At 40.0% G+C, this 23,315-nt stretch overlaps 1 protein-coding gene across 1 annotated transcript in view; it reads left to right on the top strand.

Moving 5' to 3' along the window:
* The first annotated feature begins 403 nt into the window (after window positions 1–403).
* pawr (PRKC, apoptosis, WT1, regulator) overlaps window positions 404–23,315 on the top strand; it is an 85,135-nt gene continuing 62,223 nt past the window's right edge. Inside the window, exons 1-2 of the mRNA XM_047390204.1 lie at window positions 404–559; window positions 817–1,457. Of these exons, the coding sequence (XP_047246160.1) occupies window positions 936–1,457 (522 nt within the window). The 5' untranslated portion in view covers window positions 404–559; window positions 817–935. The remainder of the gene's footprint in view (window positions 560–816; window positions 1,458–23,315) is intronic.

Here is a 23,315-nt window from a genome sequence, read left to right as displayed (position 1 = left end):
ATGCTTTTCTTGTCCCACCTGTCAATTCAGGTGGATGGTCTTGGTAGGATGACAGTTGGGTCTTTTTCTTTTAAGTTTTGGATAATGGATTGAACAGTGCCTTGTGAGATGTTAGAAGTACCTTTTGTTGATGTATCAAAGGAAATCCCAATAAAAAAACCTTTAAGTTTTAACTGCAGTTAAATACAGTCGGAGTGCTTTCAGATATATAAATCTAGAGTGAAAGCAGAAAATTGTGATATTTATTTGTAATAGGAGACAAATTACAGCTGTTCATGATTTTTTTTTATTTTTATAGAGATTTGCACCAAATCTTGCATTTAAGTAACAACCAAGGTGAGTCCGTGTGTTTGAAGTACACGCGTTCCAGTCCTGCTTTTGATAACAGGGTGACGTTTTTCGCCACAACACCGGAAGTGCCGCTGCTTCTGTTTGCGCTCGCGGTGTCTCCCTGCAGCGTCTCCCAGCGCTTTAGTGCGGCGTCGCTGGTCTGAGCCGAGCGCGGTCACACCTGGGGGGACCGAGGCGAGCAGTTTGGCGACTGAAGCAGCACCGACAGGTGAGTCTCCGTCAGTTTTTGCACTTCTTTCTTTCATTTTTGTGAGGTTAACATATATCCTTATGGTCTTTAATAGAGACGAGTTGAAACAGTGTGGCTTAAATGGGTGTAGAACTTAAACTTTTTGAAGAAAGTACGCTCTTAAAAGGCGTCTGCGCGGGACAGAAACATTTGTTCGTTAAATGTTTAAAAAACACTTGACTTTTTTTTTTTTTTTTCAGTGAGACTAACTTTATTTTCTTTCAACCTGTCAACAGCTCTAGATTTAATCACTTGAGGAATGTGGTTTCATTAGGAAGGTTGCCCAGACCTGGAAGTTTGCAGTAATTTCAACTTCAAGTTTACTTTCACCAACTTTCGAAGCAGAAAAGATATCATGGCTACAGGCGGGTTTAAGTCAAACGCGGCCACTGACTTTTTGGAGGAGTGGAAGGCAAAACGGGAGAAAATGAGGGCCAAAATGTTGGGGGACATTGCAGCAGCCACTGGAATAGTCCCCCTGAGCCCCACCAGCAGCAACAGCCGCTTGGGTGCTCCGCCGGGCACCGAGCTCAGCAGCTCCTCCGCTGGGAACTTCCGGACCTCTCCCTCCGGCGGCGCGCTGAACAGAGCCGAGGAAGAGGCGCACCAAGCGGCCGCACCCGCAGCCGCCACCCAGGGGAGCAACCTGAAGACGGCCCCGCCTCAGACAGAGAAGGCTCGGTGCGCTTCGCCGGACTCCAGCTCGATGATGGCGTGCAATGACAGTGACAAGGACTATCCGTCACCATCTCCCAGCAAGGGGAAAGAGAAGAAAAACTCAGGTCCCAGTGCAAGGAAGGGGAAAGGACAGATCGAGAAGAGGAAGTTAAGGGAAAAGAGGAGATCAACAGGTGTTGTCAGCATACCGTCCAATGAGGTGAGTGTGATATATTGTGCCAAATTACCATCTGGTTCACATGCACCCAAGCAACGAATATTTTCTAATGAGGTAGTTGTTCTTTATAATCTGTGTTTTTTTAAATTTTTTTTTTACTTTTGGAAAATCAGATACCAGCAAGGTGAGGCACACAGTATACTAAAATGCTCGGTCGTGCTTATTGTGAAGTACAAGGAAAGGGATACATGGTTTTTAAAATTAAAAATATAAGAATCTTAAAAGTGTGGTGTGCATTTGTATGCCTATGCCACTAAATAAAATCCAGTGCAACAGATTGCTATAGAAGTCACCAGGGTTGAGCACCACGGATGTGGGGCTCAGCAAATATGTGATAGGTGGTACCCTGAACACACCATCCTGAGGGTGAAGTATGGTGATGGCAGTATCATGATGTGGGATGCTTTTCAGAGGTAACTTGAAAATGGATGATGCTAAATACATGCCGATCGTAAAAGAAAACCTGTGAGAAACTGGGGTTGAGGTTCACCTTCCTGCTGCACACATACACAGCCATAGCTACAGTGGAATGGCTTAGAACATAGCATATGCATGCGTTAGACTGGTCCAGATCTAAAACCAGTTGGGTGGACTTGAAAGTTTCTTTTCACAGTTGCTCTCCAGACAACCTCACTGAACTTGAGCTATTTGGCAAGGAATGGGCAAAACCTTAAGCTTCTACATCAGATTTACATTCTGAAGCATATTTTACTACTTTCTATGGCCTTACATAAAAATAAAAAAAATACACTTAAGTTTGTGGTTGTCATGTGACAAAATGTGGAATGCTTTTCAAGGCACTATGTGTAACATGTTTAAGTAGCTTTATTTGTACCCGGTGTTGTCCAGAAGTCAGAAATAATACGAGGACTTGTGTGAGCCACGAGTCGAGTCAAATTAGCAGCACGTTTGACCTTGAAAGTTGAAAGTTTCCTTGGTTTTTTTTCTTGTTTTTGTAACTTTACGTATTTAACGTTCCTCATTTGTTAAACAGCAGCGTGGGGCCGTTTTGGAAAAGTGTTATGTAAAAATGTGATTTCTACGGGTCAGTGTGTGTAACACTGCCATGAATGATTTAAAGCTAAGACCGGCTTTTGTTTTTCCCCAAATGTCTGCAAATTCCTCTCATACATGTGTCTGGTTTAATCTCGCCCCTGTAGCGGGGGGGGGGGGGACAGAAGGCAGCTCTGGGAGAGAAGGAGGGAAATGTATCTCTGTGTGTTTGGAGGCGGTGGTTCACATTCATTGTTTTTTTGAATTTAAATCATGTCACACACCTTGCCTAATTCCTGTGGTTCAGACACATGCAGGAACTCTGATATGGAGTTATGCCAGTCAACCCAGTGAGGGCCACCACTGTGATTATGCTCTCTAGAAGCACTCAAATTATGCAGAAATGCTGGAGTCTGTGCTTTTTTTCATTAAGGTTAGAAGTGTTAAATAACTTTCCCTTTTTCTTTTTGTCCTCACATTTACAACCCACCCGGCACTCGGTACCAAAATTTGGAGATTGAGCGGTTTGTCAACTGGTGCTCTACACCGTCCTCAGTAATGTTGAACAAAACTGTTTAAAGATTGGTCACAGGCCAACTTTTAATGCTGGCCTTCAGCAAATGAGCTTTGCCACATATCTTAGGTTTGTGGTTTTCAAAGTTAGGGTTTGGAACCCTCTGGGAGTCTTTAAACACCAAATGGGAGGTCTTGAGATGATCTTTTAAGAAATACCTCGAGTCGGTTTTCTCTGCCGTTTTTATTTTTTATGTCAGATTTGGGAGCCAATCTTTAGGTGAAGCCCAGCAGCAACTGATTATGTAGTTATTGATGATAAAATACCTAACATCTGGTGAGCAGCACACTTACGTTCTGGTTAGAAATACATCAGCCATGCTTCTGCTGGCCAGTACTGATTTCCAGTTTTGTTTAAGATGTGACCTGCTGATTTGGATTAGGTTTTTAGATATTATCGGACTATTGGAGAATATTGCACTTTGTTTTTCCTGATTTGATCATTATGATGTCCCCACCACTCTCTGCTAACTTTAGCATCTAAGACACTAAAAATACACATCGGTTGCGAACATCTGGGTAAGAGTCCATTAAACTGCCCAAATATAAACATATATATTTAGGCATATACATAAAAAAACCTAACATAAGAGATTCTTTCATATACATTAATACAAACATTATTAGTATTTAGTTTGTTTGTATTTTCTATTTAATTATACTTTTTTTTTTTTTTTGCGTTTCACACAGATCAATGTAACAGAGTAACGTTACCAGCAGCAAAGTGCACTACACTGACGGCTGGAGGCGGGGCTTCAGCTGCCATAGCTTCAGCCTTCAGTGGGTCTGTGGAAACACAACTGGTACCGTACCGAATAGAGCGAAACTGCACCGCTAAAACGAGCCAGTGGAAAAGGGGCATATGTCATCAGAAACCCCTTTTAGGGTTATTTGGCAATCAAAAGATGAATCCAGTTCACATTATGCATCCACTTTGAGGGGGTTAGTTTGACATAAATCATGCTTGCTAAATGTTGTTTAAATGAGATAGCTCACTTTTCTGAAGATAGCCCTCCAACATCATTCTGATAATTAACCCCTCCACCACTCCTGTTTGAGATTTTAGGATGAATCACGGCTGCAGGAACTAGAGAAACAGAACAAAATGCATTTTCTTTAACTGCCGAAGGGGAAAGGGCTAAAATGATGCAAATTTTAGTCAGCTGGCTATTTTTTTTTAATGTTTCTAATTCATGAAGTGCTCCTTTGTTGTTGGCAGAATTAATTCATAACTAACACTGTGAAAATACCAGCCTGACCTTCGTTTAACACACCTTTGATTCAGGCAAACCCATAAAACTCTATTGGTGCTTTGATCCATCTTCCTTGTGTGAAATGCTTTCTTTTCTCCTCCATTTTCCCATAAGAAGCAAACCATGCAAATGAGGACTCCCCTCATACAAGCCCCCCTTTGTGAAGTAAATATGAGTGGACAGGTGTGAATGGAGTTGCTTAGGATTATCTTTCCGGCTTGTTCTGTGCAGAATAAAAGCTGCTGAGAGGGATTTCAGAGCATCCAGGAAACCCAGTCTTCAGATTGTTGAGGCCAAAATGGCATGATAAAAGTTCTGTACTTGGTTAGAACAAGACACTTCTGTATGGTGTCGTTCATTCATAATATCAGCCTGGAGGGCACTGCTGCTGAGGCTGACCCCTGACCTTCCTAAAAGCTTATGCTATGAGGGAACGCTCAAGTGAGAAAATATTTGTGGAATGTTCTCTTATCTGATGAGGTTTTGGTCTGTGATCCAAGCATGTTTGCGTTGGTCGCATGGTGCATGCCCGTTGCACATTGTGTTGATTTTTATGAGCTCTGAGGTTTATAAGATCTACTCAGATGCCTCAGCTTCAGGAGCTGCTGTTGGTTAACATCAGCTATGCCAGCACCTCTCCACTCTTCTCCAGCATCACTGCTGATGGGTCTAACAGGTTCAACATGCAGTACACAGCCACAGTCTCTGACAGTTAACGCTCAGGTTGGAGGATATGGAGGACAAGATGGCATCTTGTTATACCCAGACCTTTGTAAACCCAGAGGTTTGTTGACTATGGAAAACTTCAATTTGCCTCAATGTTTTATTGTGGAACCATATGCATTCATAGTGTTTTTTTTCTAGCCTTCCCACAGTGAGCCGCCAGCAATTTTTTATATTGGGGGCAGAGGTGATATCAAGCTGCCCATGTAAGAGAGCAGTCACTGAAACAAGAATAATGTTTTAAAAATAAACCCGGAATGATTACAGAGTAAACATTTTAAACTGCCTTTGTCATCTTATTTTGGCATATAGAATGGTTAGTCCACGTAGCATTGTTGAAACAGCATATCTGTATGTCTCTATAAACATTTACATCCTTACCCTAACTGATACTTTAGAGGTTGCTAACATTCCCAAATTTGACATGGCCTGTAACAGATGGATTGAAAGCCAAAAGGGATAAAGCTGAGCAACTTTGCTGAACTCCACTGAGCCTTTCTGTTATCTGTTGAAAGTCATGCTCTCTTTTGCAGTCTGAATGATCCACAGATATTTAATACAAAATACAGTTTACTTCTGAATATCGTTTTACATCTCTGTGCTTCTTTCTTTGAACACCTTTCTGATGCAGACAATAGCTATTCTTTTTTCCTTCTTCACTCAAGAACAATTTCCACACCGAAGAGTGTTTTTCTTAGCATGTCCTGGTAGTGCTTAGGTATGGTATACGTTCTGATCAAGAATACAATCAATTCAATTCAAAGATACTTTATTGATCCCTGAGGGGACATTAGAATTCCAGTACAACCCATCCAAACATACATCATGACACAAGACAAGGGGGGGACAGGTCACCGAGGCTTTGCTGCCCACTCACAGGCGCTGCCCTTGCTAGATGAGAAAAGAGGCCACATTAGGAAAGTAGAGGGAAAAAATCATATTTCACACTTTATCCTTAGCAGGATACAGTTTGAGATTGCAAAAAACCTCAGAACAAAGAAGCAACAAGTTGACAAAACAACATCATGCCGGGAACGGTGAAGGTGGTGTGAGGGGTGCATATGTTTATCTTGAGCATGTGTGTGTGTGCAAGTGAGTGTGTGCAAGTAAGTCCATGAAGCACTGTCACAGAGGCCATTGTCCTTGATGGTTCGTTGGAATGTTCATCAACCGGCCACAAAGTTCTGAGCAGGTCCACAGATGTCCTCAGGGAAGAGAGGGAGCAGAGCGTCATGTTTACATAACTTCCAGGAGAAGTTGAAGATAGCCAGCCATCAAGGCCGTGCAGGGGAGCCAGATTCAGAAAAACAATAATTATTTGGGTTAGGCTGACTCTTAATTTTCCGTCAGCCTTGAGAGTCTCGCTGGTGCTTCTCAAAGGCGAATCCAAACAGCCAAATTCCTGGTCTTTCGCCAGATCCGAGCGAACAACTTTCTCCAAGATTTATCCCATTTCACCCCTGAGTCCAGGAACCGCAACCTGCCTGCGATCCTAAGGATCACATCCAGTCTGTGATTCAGCTCACGTGACATCTCAGTCTGAGTGTTGATCGCCTTGAAGATCCCATCACACATGCCAGGCAGCCTTACAATGGCCAGAACAGCTGCTGACATTCTCCGAATTTCTCGATATGCCAGGTAACCGCTGACTCCAAAAAGCAGAAATCCTGATATCAAACATCCAATTATATACACATCTTCCACATCCTCGACTGACATTATCGACAAACACACAATCCTCCACTTCTGCCAGGAGTCCATTGTGTATCCAGAGAAAAACGTCCCGTCCGGGCAAGTGGGCTCTCCCGACCCCTGTCTTCTCGTCGAGAAAATTTGATCAATTGCATTGAGAGACCAGCTGACCAAATCCATATTTTGGAAGAATTTGGAAGATATGCAAAAAGAGGCTCCAAAAAAGACAAGACACAGAGCTGAAGCAGGGCACATATGGGAGGGCTGCGGAAGACAGAGAAAAAGCGTCCTCCTCCACCGAGAGCAGAAAGAAAGCATCAGATCTTTGTGTTTTGCCTTCTGAGGTGACTGGAATGCAGGATGAACTTTGCCTGAGCTCCATTTGTCTTCGAAGATGATCTCACATCTTGGATTAATGTTGCATTCTAATTTATTGTGTTCTAGTTGCAAGTTGGCAAACTAGTGGATATGCTTATTGCAGTAGTCGGTGATCAGGCTAGCCTCTATTACAATTCAAGCTGATAACCATGTTTTTCCCTGCATCTTTTGCATTCAATTACTACAGAAACATGTTTGCAAATTAAGTTTAGGTTTGGTGTCGCACTGGTTTAATGGGATACAAACCACCAGTGAATTCCTTCAACTTTCACAGCAATTCATATATGTGGCAGCCATATTGAATTTGGTTGCTTTTCAAGTTGGATTTCCACCTCTAGAGGCCATTCCAGATTACTTTTTCAACTTAGAAATGAGAAATTTTGTATAAAGATTTCTTGCTGCAGTTGTGTGCACCACAGGAGATGCAGACCATCACAACTAACCACATTTCAAATTTAGTTTGTTTTGGAGACAAGAAAGGTGGTCATGATAAAATTTTAAGTCCATATCATCACCCCTACTTCAATGGGAAGATCAGTTTTCTATCATTTAGAACATGCTTTGATTTCCCTTTGCTTTTGCAAGCAATCTTTAATTTGCTGCGGCAGAGTGGGTATTTTGTTGTAGCCTGAAAGTGTTAAAATTCTTTGTCTTCAGCAATTGCAGATCTGTGAAAGAATGCAAAAAGGCCAATTTACAGGGGATGGAGTTTGTTTTATTCAGTTTTAAATCTTCTCCAAACATGGGCACATCATGATGGTAAATGGCTGAGGGATTTTATCACCAGTGTAGGTATGCAATGAGCTATTAAGAGTGTTTTTTTTCTGTCTAACTAGTAAATAGCAGGAATGACTTACCAGAAACAAATCATGACTCCCCCCCCCCCCCCCCCCCCCCCCCATTACTGTCACTGAAAATATTTTAGAATAGACAAACGTTTCCTGTAGGTCTGCTGCAGAATTTGAAAGGAGTTTTCAAAGAAGAAGGAAAAACAGAAAGTGCTGCTGATCTATGGCTGAAATTAAGTCTGCACCATGTCGGGCCCCTTATTCCACGCAGGCACCTTAGGGGTCTTTCAGCACCTCATAAAACACACTGTTGCACTGTAATGAGCCATGGCACGTGGTTTTGTTCATCATGTGCAACTGTTGTGTAAATGCCTGTTTCTATTAACTTGATCCCTCACCAGTTTAGCACCACTTGTGCTGTCAGATGTGACTAAATCAGCCATTCTATTATTGTTAAACCTGTGTGAAATAATAGTAGCCTAAACTTGTTTTGAAAAATTTGGAATTCTGGCTCTCGCTGTGTAAAAAGATAAGACTTAAAATGTTGTTATTCATTAAAGCACTTAATGTTCTTGTGTCTACATACCACTCACAATTGTTTAAGAGGTATGAATCATCTAAACCCCTCATCTAGACCTTTTTTTTTTTTTTTAATGGATAATCAAAGCTTGTGTATCTCTTCTATTTGCTGATGAAGCATTGCTGCTGTTTGCGTACAAGGTTCAAGGCATCGCTTATCCAGGTTGCTGCTCTTTAGTTATGCCTAGAGACTTCCTGGGGCAGAGTGCAGATTATTACCTATGGATAAAATGCCCCCCTGCCAAGGCTTGCACAGGAATGTTAACATTTTGTGAATAACTGAGAGCTGGTCTGCATGCCTGTTTGCAGCATGACTCCCCCTCCCATTGATGTAGCTTTAACCAACGTTATCAGAAAGTTCCATCAGCTGAGGGTTTGGTCAGCCTCTGCATGGACTGGTGCTGACCCTCGACTGTTTGTAAAGGCAGTTTCCTGACGGGGAAGCATCTGGCCAATGTTTGAGGCATTGCACACGTCAGTGTTGGTGCTCAAGTGACACTATTGCTGTCTTTCTGGTTAATCCTTAACGCAAGTGTGCTCATATCATGGATACAAATGTGCATTTAATGATCTGTTGTTTAATTATACCTATTTTTAAGTTTCTTAAAGTCTCCAAACAGAGCACAAAGTGACTAATTTTTTGGAATTTTCTTCGGTCAAACTTTTGGCACAAAATTCTTGCAAACATTTAATCAAATCCAGTCTGTTTTCTTGACAAGAGTGCATAGTTTTGTCCTCATCTAGCACTCTGTTCAGGCCATTGTTTGACCTTGAAAGTTTAAATAAGTTCATAACTCAGTCATTTTTTAACCATTTTTACCCAGTCCTTTAAAAAAAACCAACTTCATTACCAGGTTTTAAGCAGAACACAAATACGACTTGGCGTGTGTTTGTTGAAGCAGTTGACAAAAATGCACCGCGTGGGATTTTAATCCTAGTAGTTTGTGGAGGCATGCAGAGATAAGAGCTAATCGGTTTCATGCTTCCACTTCTTGAAATTAAGTCTCCTCCTGTCATGCTGTCGTAGGCGATCCTTCTTTTACTTATTTATTTTGCCACAGGATATGCAGACATACAAGACAATCGCACTGTGTGTGGGGGGGGTATTAAGTAACCAAGTGGAGGATTAGAAGTGATGTCTTTGCATCTGTAACGTGTAACCTATTTGTTGGGCATTCTTGTGTCTTTGCCAGAGACTGTGGGGAATTTCGTGAGTCAGCCCTAATCAGGCCACTCTGCATGATTAGGCATTTGGGAGGCTTGTCTGTTTGCATTCATTAAATTAGAATTATTTATTAAACCTGGTCTCCCTCTTCCTACTTTTATATTTTAGAGTTTATTTCACATTTGGTTTGCCTGTTTCTTTCTGTTCTGTAAAACTCAGCTTTTTAAAATCCCCAAATCCTTTTAGGTCAATAAACAATTTAGGATCTTCTTGCCCAACAGAAGGGAGATTTTTGCAAACACATAAATTCAACTCTGACAGTAAAGCCATGGAGGAAAAATGGATGTATAGTAGTTACTGGATTGCCAAAATTAAAGCCCAAGAACATCAGGTGCATTACTATTGATTGCCACTAGTGGTTGATTAAAAAGTCTCTTAAGCTTTAGTAAGCTTCTCTGGAAACACAATGGATTCTTGGCAGCAGTGGAAGATTGTGTGCCTGACTACGATGTCGGTCGAGGACGTAGAAAATGTGTACATATTTGGACTTTTGATAACAGGATTTCTGCTTTTTGGAGTTGGTGGTTACTTGGCTTATCGAGTGATTCCCAAAACGTGGGCGGCTGTTCAAAGCATCCCAAAGCTTCTTGCGATGTTAGATGGAGTCTGTAGAGCGATCAACACTGAAATGTTAAGAGAGCAGAATTGCAAGCTGGACACGATTCTTGAACAGAATGGCAGCCTGGCAGCGGTTGTACTCAGAGGTTAAAGGATATAATCTTGGAGAAGTTGTACGCTCCAGATCTGCGGAAAGTACCAGAAATTTGGCTATTTGGATTCGCAATTGAGACATACCAGTAAAACTCTTAAAGTAGTTGGAAATTCACAACTGCCTGAACCACAACATTTATTGTTTTTCTAAATCTGGCGCCCCAATGTGGCCTTGGCAACTTCTGCTAACTGGCTATCGACAAAATATCTCCTGGATGTTATATAAACACGACGCACTTCCTCAGCACTCCCCTACCAGCTGTGTGCTGATAGGACTATGTGGCCGATTGATAAAACTTCCACCTCTCTTCTCAAGGATAATGGCGCTTCAGTGTTGACAGTCTAATTCTTGCAAACACACTCAGACTCATATATTCACACCCTCAAGATCCCACCGTACCCTTGCTGAATCTTTACTTATGTGTGTGTTGCTTACCCCTGCTGAGGTTTTTTGTACTATGTACTATGTAATATGATTTTTTTTCCTCCTATCTTACTTTACCTAAATGTGTGATTTCATTACTTTTCATAGATTTTCAGATTTCTCAGAAGGATTACCAACAAAAGCCAATTATTATTAGTATTTCATTACTTTTTCATAGATTTTTAGTTTTATCAGAAGGATTACCAGCAAAAGCCAGTTATTATTAGTAATTTGGACTTTAGCTGCTCTTACACCAATGACCCAGCTTTCTTAATTAGACTACAATGGACTGTTATTACTTAGTTCAACTTCAGCACCAGTAAAAGCAATATATTATTAGCACCTGAAAATATGGATTAAAGCTGTTTTGTACCAGTGACTCAGCTTCCCTAGTTAGAATTCGGTGGAATGATGAGACTATTAGATTTCTCAGAAGGATTCATAGATTTTTAAATTTCTTAGAAGGATTGTAGTATCATAATATCATTTGATTTGTTTTTCTGTGTCTGTATCTGTGTTTATCTTCTTTGTGATTATATGTACAGCGCTTTGAGTTTCTCGTTACTGAAAAGCGCTATATAAATAAACTTACCTTACCTTACCTTAAACTCCCAGTTGGACTCCCAAGGTCTCTGTGTTGTCATTGGCTATGCTCAGTGCTTGAACTCATTTTGAAACATGAACGGCCTACCATTTCCATGTGTTAAAGTATTTGTTTGTCCAATCAAACTTCAACTAATCCTGTTTCTTTCTTCAATTTTACCCTTATCCAAACCTGGTAATTTACAGCTTTAAAAAGGTCAAAAACTTTAATTTATACGATAGTATTTTTGGCAGTTTTACTTCAACGTTAACTGTTCCAGTAACAGTCGTAAAAGCACTAGCTGTGCAAGTATCATCATTGTCAGTTTCTTGCCATCTAAAGTTGTTTTTTTTCTTACTTAACCACTAATTTGATCATAATTCATAAAAATAACTTTAGTTTAATGGGTAATTTTTTTTTTATTGATAAGTGATGATCCCGCTAATAATGTCTTAAGCTGAAGTTAAGGATTGACCATCAAAGGAGTCGGAGCATTAGTTGCTATCCTCTTGTAAAGTTTAAAAGTCTTTTTGGTCGCATTCTCTTTGTGCTTGGAAGTTGGATTTTCAAGTTCGAGTTACCTGTTGAAAATACAAGAATATCTCTATATTTAGGATCTGCTTCGGTTAGCCTCTCATGATAGTTTGCCAGAATATTGGCCCATTCCTCCTGACAGAACTGGTTTAACTGGGTCAGTTTTGTCGACCACCTTGGTCTCACACACTTTTTCAGCTCTGCCTTCAAATGTTTTACCGGATGAAGATAAGGGCTTTGTGATGGCCTTTCCAAAAGATTATAAAGCTATGAAAACATCTTCTAGGCTTTCCCAAATTGATCCCAAAGGAATGAAAATATTGGTGTGTGTATATTTTTGAATTTGAAAAAGTTTTAAAATGAATTGTTTCTGCCATTTTGGAAATAAGTTTAATTATTTTGGTAATCCTAATATACCTAAAATAGAAAGTTTAGTCTGATTTCAATGTCAGCATAGGGAAAAATGAAAATGGTTGTCTTTTTTTTTTTTTTAAAGATATGTTTTCGGCACTAGTGGCCTTTATTTTCCATTTTTGACAGTAGGTAGACAGGAAAGAGGGGGTAGAGAGAGGGGGAGACATTCGGTAAATGTCGACGGGACTCGAACCCGGGACAGCTGCCATTTTAGGACTGTAGCCTCTGTATATGGTCGCGTGCTTTCGCCCCTACACCATCAGCGCCGCGCCCCAAAATGGTTGTCTTTTTATACAGTGTGTGTAAATATCTGAATGAAGCTGGTTAATGAAATATTTGAACTGAGGCAGATGCTGTGGGTGACACCATAAGAGGTTTTTCACAAACATAGGAACCTAAAATGACAAACTATTTCTTCCAAATTTTACTGTGATCTAAATTGATTTAAATACAGGACTTTTCTTTTGTTTGTGCTTCTGCCAGCAGTGAAGGTATTCATTCTTGTACCAAGCATAAATCCAACATTTCTGAGACAAACTAGTAGGTTGCATATTCTTCAGTTGAATGAGATTCATTGGATTCTACTCCCCACATTAAACAGTCAGATTTATGAGAAGCTGGTCATTCCAGTTGGGGTCTTGGGGTCAAAGCAGATCTATCCGTGTCCAACTAGTAGGTAAACTTCTTTGCTAATAGACAGCCAGCGGTTAGTTAAATGATGTTATTTATCTTCAGTTTGGCATTTTATTAGTAGAAGCTAATCTGATTTATTGTGCTGGAACAAACATTGAGTAAAATAAAGAATAGCTTATTGGTTATGGTAGTCATAAGCTATATTAGCAGCCAGACTTGCTGCTTTGTGGTTAGATTTTTTTTAAGCTCTTTGGGACCTTGTCTGTTCGGAAGCCAAAAGCTTCGGTGGATTTTCTTGATGCACCAATATTTGTTAATCACAGATAATGTTTGTTAATCGATTATATCTTTAAAAAAACAAACAAAAAAACACTCAAGTTGTATGTTATAGCTTTAAAATGAACACATTTGTTGATGCTGTCACTAAGAGTTGCCACATCTAACATGTCTGCGATTCAAACTATATATACATATATAAATGTATTTTAGCTTAAAATGAGATCAAAGATTAGCCAGTTCTGTTTGGAACTGAAGCAGTGATTTCTCTGTTTGCCACAGCCACTGTTCTGTTCACTCATGCCATTTTATTGCAGGAGGGACAATAAGCTCCAGTTATGTTAGTCTGAATGACTGCACATCAACAGACCAATTCTGTCTGCAGTCAAACAGGTTTCACGCTCTGCCCCTGGGTTATGTCACCATGCAACTTGCTCAGACTCTTCCCCCTGTGGTTAACAGAGCTGCTTACTGGTTCTACACGTTTCTTTACCTGCAATTGAGCGAACATATTTTTTCCTGCTTCAGTAATGAGCGAAAGTCTCAAATGAAGGAGTGTCAGCTGCGTAATTTGCTTTCCTTGGCAAGGAAAGTTTTTGCCCTCTTTTAGCAGTACTGCCAAAAGCATGCATTTTAATATTAAAACTATGCGATTCTCTTGGCAGATGCTGCTCTCAAGTGAAAATAAATAAGATTTATTAAAAAGTAACATTTAAAAGTTTGTTTTGGTATTTTGGGAAGAAGTGAAAATATTTTTTTATATTGGCTGAATAGTAAAATTTTCTCCTAGCTCAATACTGCGGAAATACAGAGAGATTTTCCTGTGGCTCTTTAAGATGCCCACACGATTGATAGAAACTTTCGTTTCAGACAGACACTGCTTTAAAAACTGAGCTCAGCCAAACAGCCCAGGAATGCAGTTGAACCTTTGAAACTGAATAAATATATGGCTCTAAACTGCCAAAACACAAAGCCTTGATCCTTAAGCCTTTTCCCCAAAACAAAGGAGCCTGAAACCTGCTTCAGCTGAGTGCTCAGGTTTCTCTGTTTGTCGACATGCCCATGAATGTGTATAGAGTTGTGTTTATCAGGGTAGTTTCTGCTTTGTGGTTGGGATTTTACAGTGTACCATCCACAAAAAGAAGCCTTTTTTTCCATTCCGTTTCTCCTGTGGGAAAAGCTCGTTTTTGCCACTTTGAGAAATTCTGTGGTGCAGTTTGCAAGAAGCTACCAAGCCAGTAAGTTTGTATTTACATGTTATTTTCTTTTGGTCTTTCAGCTGAGGCTTTCAGAGTATCAGAAACAGGTCACTAGACCTGATGTGGCAATGACTCAGCTTCAATCAGAATATGCAAATGAACATATAAGCAGCATTACATTAGCTTCCACCATGCCTTTTTATCATTCTCTCACTTTGGTAGGTTTTTTGATGGATTTATATTTGTATAAAAAAAGACTCATGATCATTGCAAATGTTGTAGAAATTTCTGAGATCAGCACTTTAACACAACCCTCCTTAAGTAATTTATTTATTATCTGCACTCAAACTGGCACCTTGAACCTGCACCATGGCAAGAGTTTGATCAATTCTCCTTTGGATATTCACAGAACTTTAACTTTCTTTTCTGGGATGCAGATTCATGTGCAACGCTACAAATATTTGTTTTTCTGTGTTGGAAACATTCTGATTAAATATGCAGTTGTTAATAAGGATGGAAATGGGCATTTGCTATTTTTGACTCTCAACTTTTCACAATTTTCTGATGTCAACTGCTGAAAGTTGCTTTTTACTTGGGTTATTTGAGAAAATAGAATTGTAATTTCCCCAATGTCAACTGAATCCATCCATGTAGTCTCCATTGGGGACGGGCCGGTTCCAGGGATCCAGATGACCCTTTTAGTTCCGAAAAGTTAATACAGTGTTTACAGTGTTTTGTGATGTTATTCATTAGGAATGCACCAATATCAAAATTCTAGCCGTTATTGATATCGGATATTGCTGATATTGCTTCTCTGCTTCAGTTAAACACCCTATAGTCCTTCACTGCATCACTGTCGCATGCCCAAACAAATACCACATGGCTCCAGAAACGCATACACAAACAGCAAATAAATATTAGTTATTAATATCGGCCCAGTTTTACTTATCGGGCTGATACTGATATGTTAAAAAATGACTAACATCAGCTGATACCGATGTCAATGCTGATATATCATGCATCCCCACTATTCATGTTGGTTTGAGATGCGACAGAAAGGGCCGGTGTGGCTGACGTTTTCAGTCTGCATAGAGCAGAGTAATGTAGTGCTGCAATCCCATACCTTTTGCTGCAATCTGCAGCTCAGCTGGCTGAAAAGAGGTTTCTACACTTTTCCTCCTTAACAAGAAAGACATTCAGCAGACACTGGGTAAGAAGTGGGATACATCTTAAATAGGTTGCCAGTCCATCACAGCTTCGTCACAAGGTTGCACAATGTACCTGGAGAAAACCCTGCATTCATTGGTAGAACATGAAAACTCCACACAGATTTGGACCCAGAACCTTTTTGTTGCAGGTCAGCGGTGCTTACCACTGTTGGATGCAGCAACAGTTTCCAGTTTGCATTGCATTGTTCTTTTTTTTTTTTTTTTGTCCCTGGTCATGAGTTGAGTTTTCCTACGCAAGTGTTGCTTTAATTTTTAATGTAACGTTTAATTTTGTACTACATCTTTGTAATAATACTAATTTTTAATTTGTTTCGTCATGGTTAATTATTGATGTACTGTATGTTTTATTGTATTCACAGTAATAGTGGAATTTTGTTATTTAATGCTTATATGAGCAAATCTATTTTAAATATTTTAGTATGATGTGCAGAGAACCCTGTTCATTGTCTTTCTTTCTTTCTTGTTTAAATTCAGATACAGTAGTTTCAATGGGTTTGTCTAATTGGTTCAGGTTCTGAAGCTGACATGGGTCTCTGGGATTTAAGTTTGGAGAACCAGACATAAGGCCTTTTGGGCTTATCAAGCTATTAGCTGCTAAAGCATGAAACCCGAGCACATTTGTCATATTTGAATGCTCAGATCGTCCACTATCAGTCTTACTGTGGACATTTTAAGCAGGTAATTCAAGCCTTAATTAGCTGTTTTTCTTCACGGCATGTTCACTCTGAGCAGTGAACTGTTGTCTTGATGAGGAAAACAAATCTTTGGGAGTAGGTAGTTGATGGTCTGCGGTTGTTCTGCGGTTGTTCTGCGGTTGTTCAGTATGATACATGCACCCACCTATGATTTGTCACTCTCCCAAAGAAAGATGAGCAGTGTCAGAAATATTCTGGGATAATCCTGCTGTAGGACCCCTGCTGTGACCAAGTTTCTGTCCTTGCTATTAGTGCTTTTATCACTCTCCTTTCCGTCAAACCTGCTTTCTACTCCTTTCAGCATCTGGCTCTAATGAAACATTAACACTTAGAACTTACTGTTTACTCGTTGTTGGACTGATATCTCTGCTGCAGCAACAAGTCGTGCTGTCTGATATCTTCCATTATGCTGCGTGGCTGGAGTGATTGTATCAAGCTTGCAGAGCGTGACGTGTTCTGTAGGATCTTTGAAATCAGAGTGTGCACTGGGCTTTGGCCTCTCAACTGAAGTTTTATTGTTAGGTGCTGCACAGCAACCTCTCTGTTATTGTGTCCTCACTCGGTGTCAATTGCTGACATCATGTGCATTCTTCAGTTAAGATTTAGTGCTCATAATATGAAATACATGTCTGATGCTGAAGCACAGTGGTGTTACCTTCACAGTAGGCTGTTAGCTGCTGTGGCACCATAGCTCAGCTGGTTCAGTGACTTTCTGCCTTTCAGTTTTACTTGAATGTTCTAGAAACACATATTTGCCTTTCTAAAGGAAAATCAGGAATTTAATCTAATCTCATACATTTCCTACCAGATGGTAAACAGATTTCCACCCTTTTGTCTATCCTTAGGATTTGAAAAAATCATTAAAATGTTTGCGGCAAGAAGAATATCAGAAATATTTTTACTTTTTGGTTTATTTATAACATTCTTTTTCTCAGGCTTTGTTCACTTTGCATCATGCCCCCCCCCCCCCCCCCCCCCCCCACCACCACCCCACCACCCCCATTGCAAGATGCCCACCAAATTGTTTAGAGCAATGTAATATTCTGACCCTCAGGGTGATGTTTTAAAGTTTTATGCTGGTTTTATTTGTTTTCTTTGTCCTTTTCTCTTCTCCCATTTGTTTTTTGTTTGACCAGACGCAAAAATGTTTGTCATGCCTCGATGTGCGAAAGAAGTAAAGCACAGCTATAATTTTGGCCATAGGTGTCTTATAGGCCTCTCTGCTGTGTGGGTATTAACCTGTCTATGGCACTAATAGCTGTAGACTACCTTTTTTAAATTCTTCAACTTCACCTCAGATCAACAACTAGATAGCTTAAATTTAAACATATTCTCTTCCAACAAGACAATGATCTCTAAGGCCCCATTCACACTGCAGGCAAATGTGGCCCACATCTGATTTTTTTGGGGGGTCAAGTGACCAGGTAAGACTTTTTAGAACAAGTGTGAACATTCAGAACATTCTGGCCCGTATCTGACTTTTTCAAGTCACATTTGAGCCACATTCATCTGTGGTCCTGAATCCGACTTGTATCTGATCTTTTGGATTTAGATGTGACTTTGACGTCACTTTCTGTTGTATTTGTCACAATTTTGCGTCGCCCAGCAGGAAACGGTAGCAGTTAGCAAAACAGATGGGGGTGGCTAGAATAGTACTGCACAGTGGCGAGACAGCGAGATGTTAGAGCTCGTTAATAAACAGATAAAACTTTATTCAAGCCTAGTTGAAAGGCTCATCGGAACCGTCTGGATGTGGGACGTAGTTTGTATTGTAAAATATAACTGTTCAAACAGAGGAGTTTAAAATGCTATTGAGGTTACCGAGCATGTGATGATCTGCCCCTGCTGCAGTCCGATAAACTAGATTGTATCAAGTCTTCTGCCTGTGGAGTTGAGAGGAGAAGCGTGACTTATATGATTAAAAGTTTCCCTCGACATGATAAAGTTCGGACTCGGTCTCTGTCAAGTTGTTAGCATCCCTGCCCCACCACTGATGGCTGTGTCTCCCCGCATCCAAACAGTTTGTTGTGCTGAATTGGCATTCAGATTTCCCGAAAACGGAGTTTTACTCTCCTTTTATTCACGTGTTTCCCACACAGCACCCGCTGACAATAAATGGCTTCCGTTGTGCACTTAAACCATAACACCTATTTCTCCGTGTTTGCTGCTGTGCTGCGCTTGACGACGCTCGTATTGTTCTTATGCGCATTCAATTTGGAGCTGCAACATTTTTAAAGTAATGTGAACGACCACACAAAAAAATCCGATTTCTGAAAAAATCGGATTTGAGCATTAAGACCAGCAGTGTGAATTGGTTTGGAATGGATAAAAGCAGGCAGACATTAGCCTTCTGCAATGAGCCAACCTCAGCCACATTAGAAATTCACTGACTTTGCCAATGAAACTTCTCAGTTCAGCATGACTGATAGGATTTTCATCGCTGCTCGCTCTATTTTGAATGCTAGATATGTTTTGAGTTCCATTTTTCCATCAGGACCTTGTTTGTAATGTTGTCTGTGCCATGTCCTGTATTTCATCTCCCTTCTGGTATTTGGCGTACTCGCAAATTGATTATTTTTCTTTTTTCCATCTGAGCCTTCCTCCGGTTCAAATAAATCCCTGCTGTCCTTAACCATCTCCTCAAAGATCTCATCAGTGAATCTGATCGTGAGAGTCTTCATACATGCCCACCCATTTGTTTGCATCTTCAGACTCCGGGGTTCAAGCTCATGGGTAAACGTGAGTTACAGCAATGTATTGGGGTCTGTTTTCCTTCATTTCCATCCTTTTTCACAGCTAACCCCGCAGCTCAATGTGGAACTGTCTTAGGGAAAACAAATGGGTCAGTGTCACCAGGTTTCTTTGACTACAGGGTTAGGTTTGTCCTCCTTGTGTCAGGCCTGAAAGGTCACACAATCTGGTAGAAAGTGTCATTGTCACTTTTATCTGGAGGACAGAGATTTTGTATCTTCTGGATGTAAAGGGAGCAGCCATGCCAGTATGTTTTTTCTCCACAATATGCATTTGACTTTTTAGGAAGTACTAGGAATAAAATGCATCTAAATTCATCTAGCATCTCACAATATAGAACTGTAGTAACTTTTAGCATTGGAGATTATGCTGTTATTAAATGCTGAAAACATTATCAGCCTGTTAAACAATAAAATAGATGATCAGTTTGTGTTAAAAGTAAAGCGTTTGGCTAATTCTTTGGGTTGTTGTTTTCCATCAGCACAGTTCTGAAACCTTTTCTTTATATGTTTAGGTTGCAGTAGGTACTTCATGTAGTGTCACATCAGACTGCTTAATGATTTAGTTTCACATATTAAAAAAGACTGTTTTTCTGGTCATTCAATAATGACAGCTTGGTTGATTCATACTGCAGATGTTTTCTTTATCTTGACAGATGATGCACACACTGATATTATAAGCATGTTCTGGCAGTAAGTGTAACAAACGTTTATGTTTTACTGGTTAGAATAAAGCATCAAACTGTTAAATATTCCTTAACTTTTGGTCCACTAACCAACCTAACAAAGTCCTGCAGCAAACTAAGTTATGTTAGAGATTCAAGTCCAGTCAGACATTATATTGGCATGAATGTCCATTTGAATTTGGACTTTTTATGGTGAATATAAACAATTCTTTTTTTAAAAGAAGAATTAGGTTTTTCTGTTATCCATACATGGGCAAATTAGTCGTCCAACCTCAGATATATTAGTACAGTCTCACAAATATTTGGGTAAATGTCCCAAATCAAGTTGGTCTTGCACCACAGATGTTTTGTAGCCATCAACAAGCCTCTAGTGTAATTCTAACTGGGCATTTTACCACTCTTCTTAGCAGAATTAGTAGAGTTCATTTAAATAGGATTGTGTTCTGGTATGGACACAGCTTTTAGGCTTAGACCATACATTATTAATAGGGTTGAGGTTGGATCATTACATAGACGTTTGTGTCATGGACTGTCTGAGAGGGCGCTCACCTGGAAAGAAGCCAATAAAGAAACATCTCCAAGTTGGATTAAATGTTCAACTTCCCAGGTAGACCAGCTAAATTCCTCCTGGCTGTCTTTGCTCAGACAAAACAAATATTGAGCTTATTGGTTAGAATGACAAGGATTATATTTTGTAAGAGTGGAGGTGTAGCTTTAAAAACCTAAAAAAAACAAAAACTGTACTAACTGTCGGGCATGGTGGCGGTAGCACCATACTGTGTAACTGATTGACTGCTTGTGCTACTGGTGCATTTCAAAAAGTAGATGGAATAATTAAGGCTGTAGACTGCCTTTTTAAATTCTTCAACCTCACCTCAGATCAACAAATAGATGGCTTAAATTGGAACACAATGTGTTCCAACCAGACAGTGATCTATAATACAAAGCAAAACTGGTTTGGAATGGATAAAAGAAAGGCAGACATTAGCCTTCTGTACCAAGCCAGCCTTAGCCACATTAAGAATTCACAGACTTTGATAAGTACTATAAATTTATGAAGTCCAGTAAGAGTCTATGTTGAGGTCGATATATTCTCCCAGGAGCTTGTTGAGGGCTGCAACAAGGCATGTAATATCCCTGCAATTTCCCAAGGGGCATTTATCCAAATATTGAGGGTTTATGCAAACATTTCAGTCTGTATGCGTAATTCTGACCATGTTTGAACTACAGAAAATTGGTGCACCCATTGTTGTTGAAAAGCATTTAAGTTGTACAATCATTCCACCCCCCAAAAAGGCTATTAATTTATGATTATATTCTTAAATAAATCACATCCTTATTTATTGGTCCAAAACAGCAGAAGGTGCCTGGCCAGAAAGAAACCCCCTCTTTATTATGTCGTCCTCTGATGTTGCTTGAGTGAAATTACTTTTCTTCAGTGCTGTGGTCCTTTTAGTTTCACAGTAACTGTTGCCAGAAACGTTATTTATTCTTTGCAGTTGTTTGTTTTGCAAACCAGGTTTTCCTCTCCAAGACCATTTGCTGCTTCAGTCATGCTCATCAATTATAGAAGTAAACTAGGGGTGAATGTTGAGCAGATTCAAAAGCTGTGTTGAACAGGCAATAACCTTTCCCAGCCCAAGCTATTAACTGCTGGTGGGGAGTCCCGGCTGTGCTTAGCATGACTCACGGTCTGGCTTGGTGTCTGCCAGTGGACAAACACAATGGCCTCTGTACACAATAGGCCTGCCCCTGCTCTACTGGAATGCCAAACATGCTTTAACGGTTTCCGATACTGTGTACTTGAGGGTTGTGTTACATGGCAAGAAAAGCAAGGTGCAGTCCACAAGATCTCCCCCTTGACAAATAAAACTAAAATGGAAGTTTATTGGTCTTTTCTCCTCTAAAAAAAACTTTTTTATTTGAACAAAAACTTTAAATTTCATTTGGTTATGGATGGTAACCATTTTTTCTAACATTTGGACCAAAATGTATTATTTTCTTTTGACTTTTTCTGACTATTTATCCATTCTTCTGTTTATTTCTATTAAGCTGTCAAGTTTTTCATCCATGTCTATTATCCATTCACCTTTCCATGATCCATAGATTTGAGCGTCCATCCATCCCAGAGTTTTTGTCCATATGTTACTGTCTACCATGAGAACCACAAAATAATCATTACTCTTATGATTTTTTGTGATCATTTGGAGTCAAAATCAAACAATTATTTGATTAATTGCACAACAATACATATGTCTGTCTATCCGTTGCGGAAGTAGAGGGGCTCCTCCCATGCCTGTAAAACCTCCTTAGGTACCCAGGAACCATTCTGATCAAATGTGGAACCTCCTCGGCTGAGTCATTTGGATTCATTATGGTAGACAAGGTCCCAAGCAGTCTGTCCATCTCCTACCCCATCCCGATGAATTATTGTTGTACTCCATAGTGTGATGCAAAGACTGACCTCCAATCAGGAGGTAGCAATCCCCATTTTTCTCATTTTCAGAGGAGCAAACTGTCTGACTCATTGAGAACTGTACCATTTATTCCCAATGATCCTCAATAACATGTTTGTCTTTTAATGGCTTGCACAGGCAGTTTACCAAAATCAAAATCTTAGCCATCTACAGACTGATACACTAGTTTCTATTGCTTTTAAAAGCACAGGAAACTTTCTTCAAACAGGAAGTGTTAACATGAGAGACCAGAGCTTCTGATGTCAGTGGATAGAAGCCGAGCTCCTCTGGGAACTGTGGAACACTCATAAACATTTAGTGAGATTATTCAGGAAGTACAGCTTCAACAAACATGCAGTCCCAATTGGATTGCAGTCTTATCCTTGAATGCTTGAAACCTGTGGGTGCAGCTGAGTAAGAAGCACAGGTAGAACGTAAAGAGAGTTATTTTGCACTAAGGAACATTCACAGAGTCTGTGTGAAATTAACAAAAGGGCCGTCATCAAAAAGATTTTGTGTATCTTCTGATGCCTTTTCAAAGGAAAGACAACTGTCTACCTAATGAAGAGGGAGTGAATATATGCTTCTGTTTATTTTAATTCTGGATTATTATTTCCAGGAAAAGACCTGACCTATGTGCTGTTTGTACCGTCAAGCTCTCCATTAATCTGGGAAACTTTTTCAACGTCTTTCTTCATTTGTATGCAAAGCTCTGCCACTTGTCTTTTCTTTAAATGTCAGAACTGCCCTGTTTTTGGTGGATGTATAAAGAACATACAGATGAAAGGGAAAATTAGTTTTATGTGAATTTTTCTGATTTGTTGCAAGTACTGTTGTTCTAAGTGCTCTTTGATTTTGCTGGAGGTCATGCCTGAGTGAACATTCATTTGCTTTGAACTCTTTGTCTTCGTACCTTTCTTTTCCACTGTGCATACGGCCCTTCCACATTCAGTGATGGGCATTTGGGCTTATTCCAAGGATGTCCATTATTGAAATCCTGAACTAATTCCATCCACTCAGTCTCTCACTACACCCCGCCTCCTGCT

This window comes from Girardinichthys multiradiatus, chromosome 17, assembly GCF_021462225.1.
Source record: "Girardinichthys multiradiatus isolate DD_20200921_A chromosome 17, DD_fGirMul_XY1, whole genome shotgun sequence".
In the NCBI taxonomy this organism is placed as follows: Eukaryota; Metazoa; Chordata; class Actinopteri; order Cyprinodontiformes; family Goodeidae; genus Girardinichthys; species Girardinichthys multiradiatus.
The sequence above is the reverse complement of the archived record's forward strand: the minus strand, read 5'-3'. Positions and strand labels throughout refer to the sequence as shown.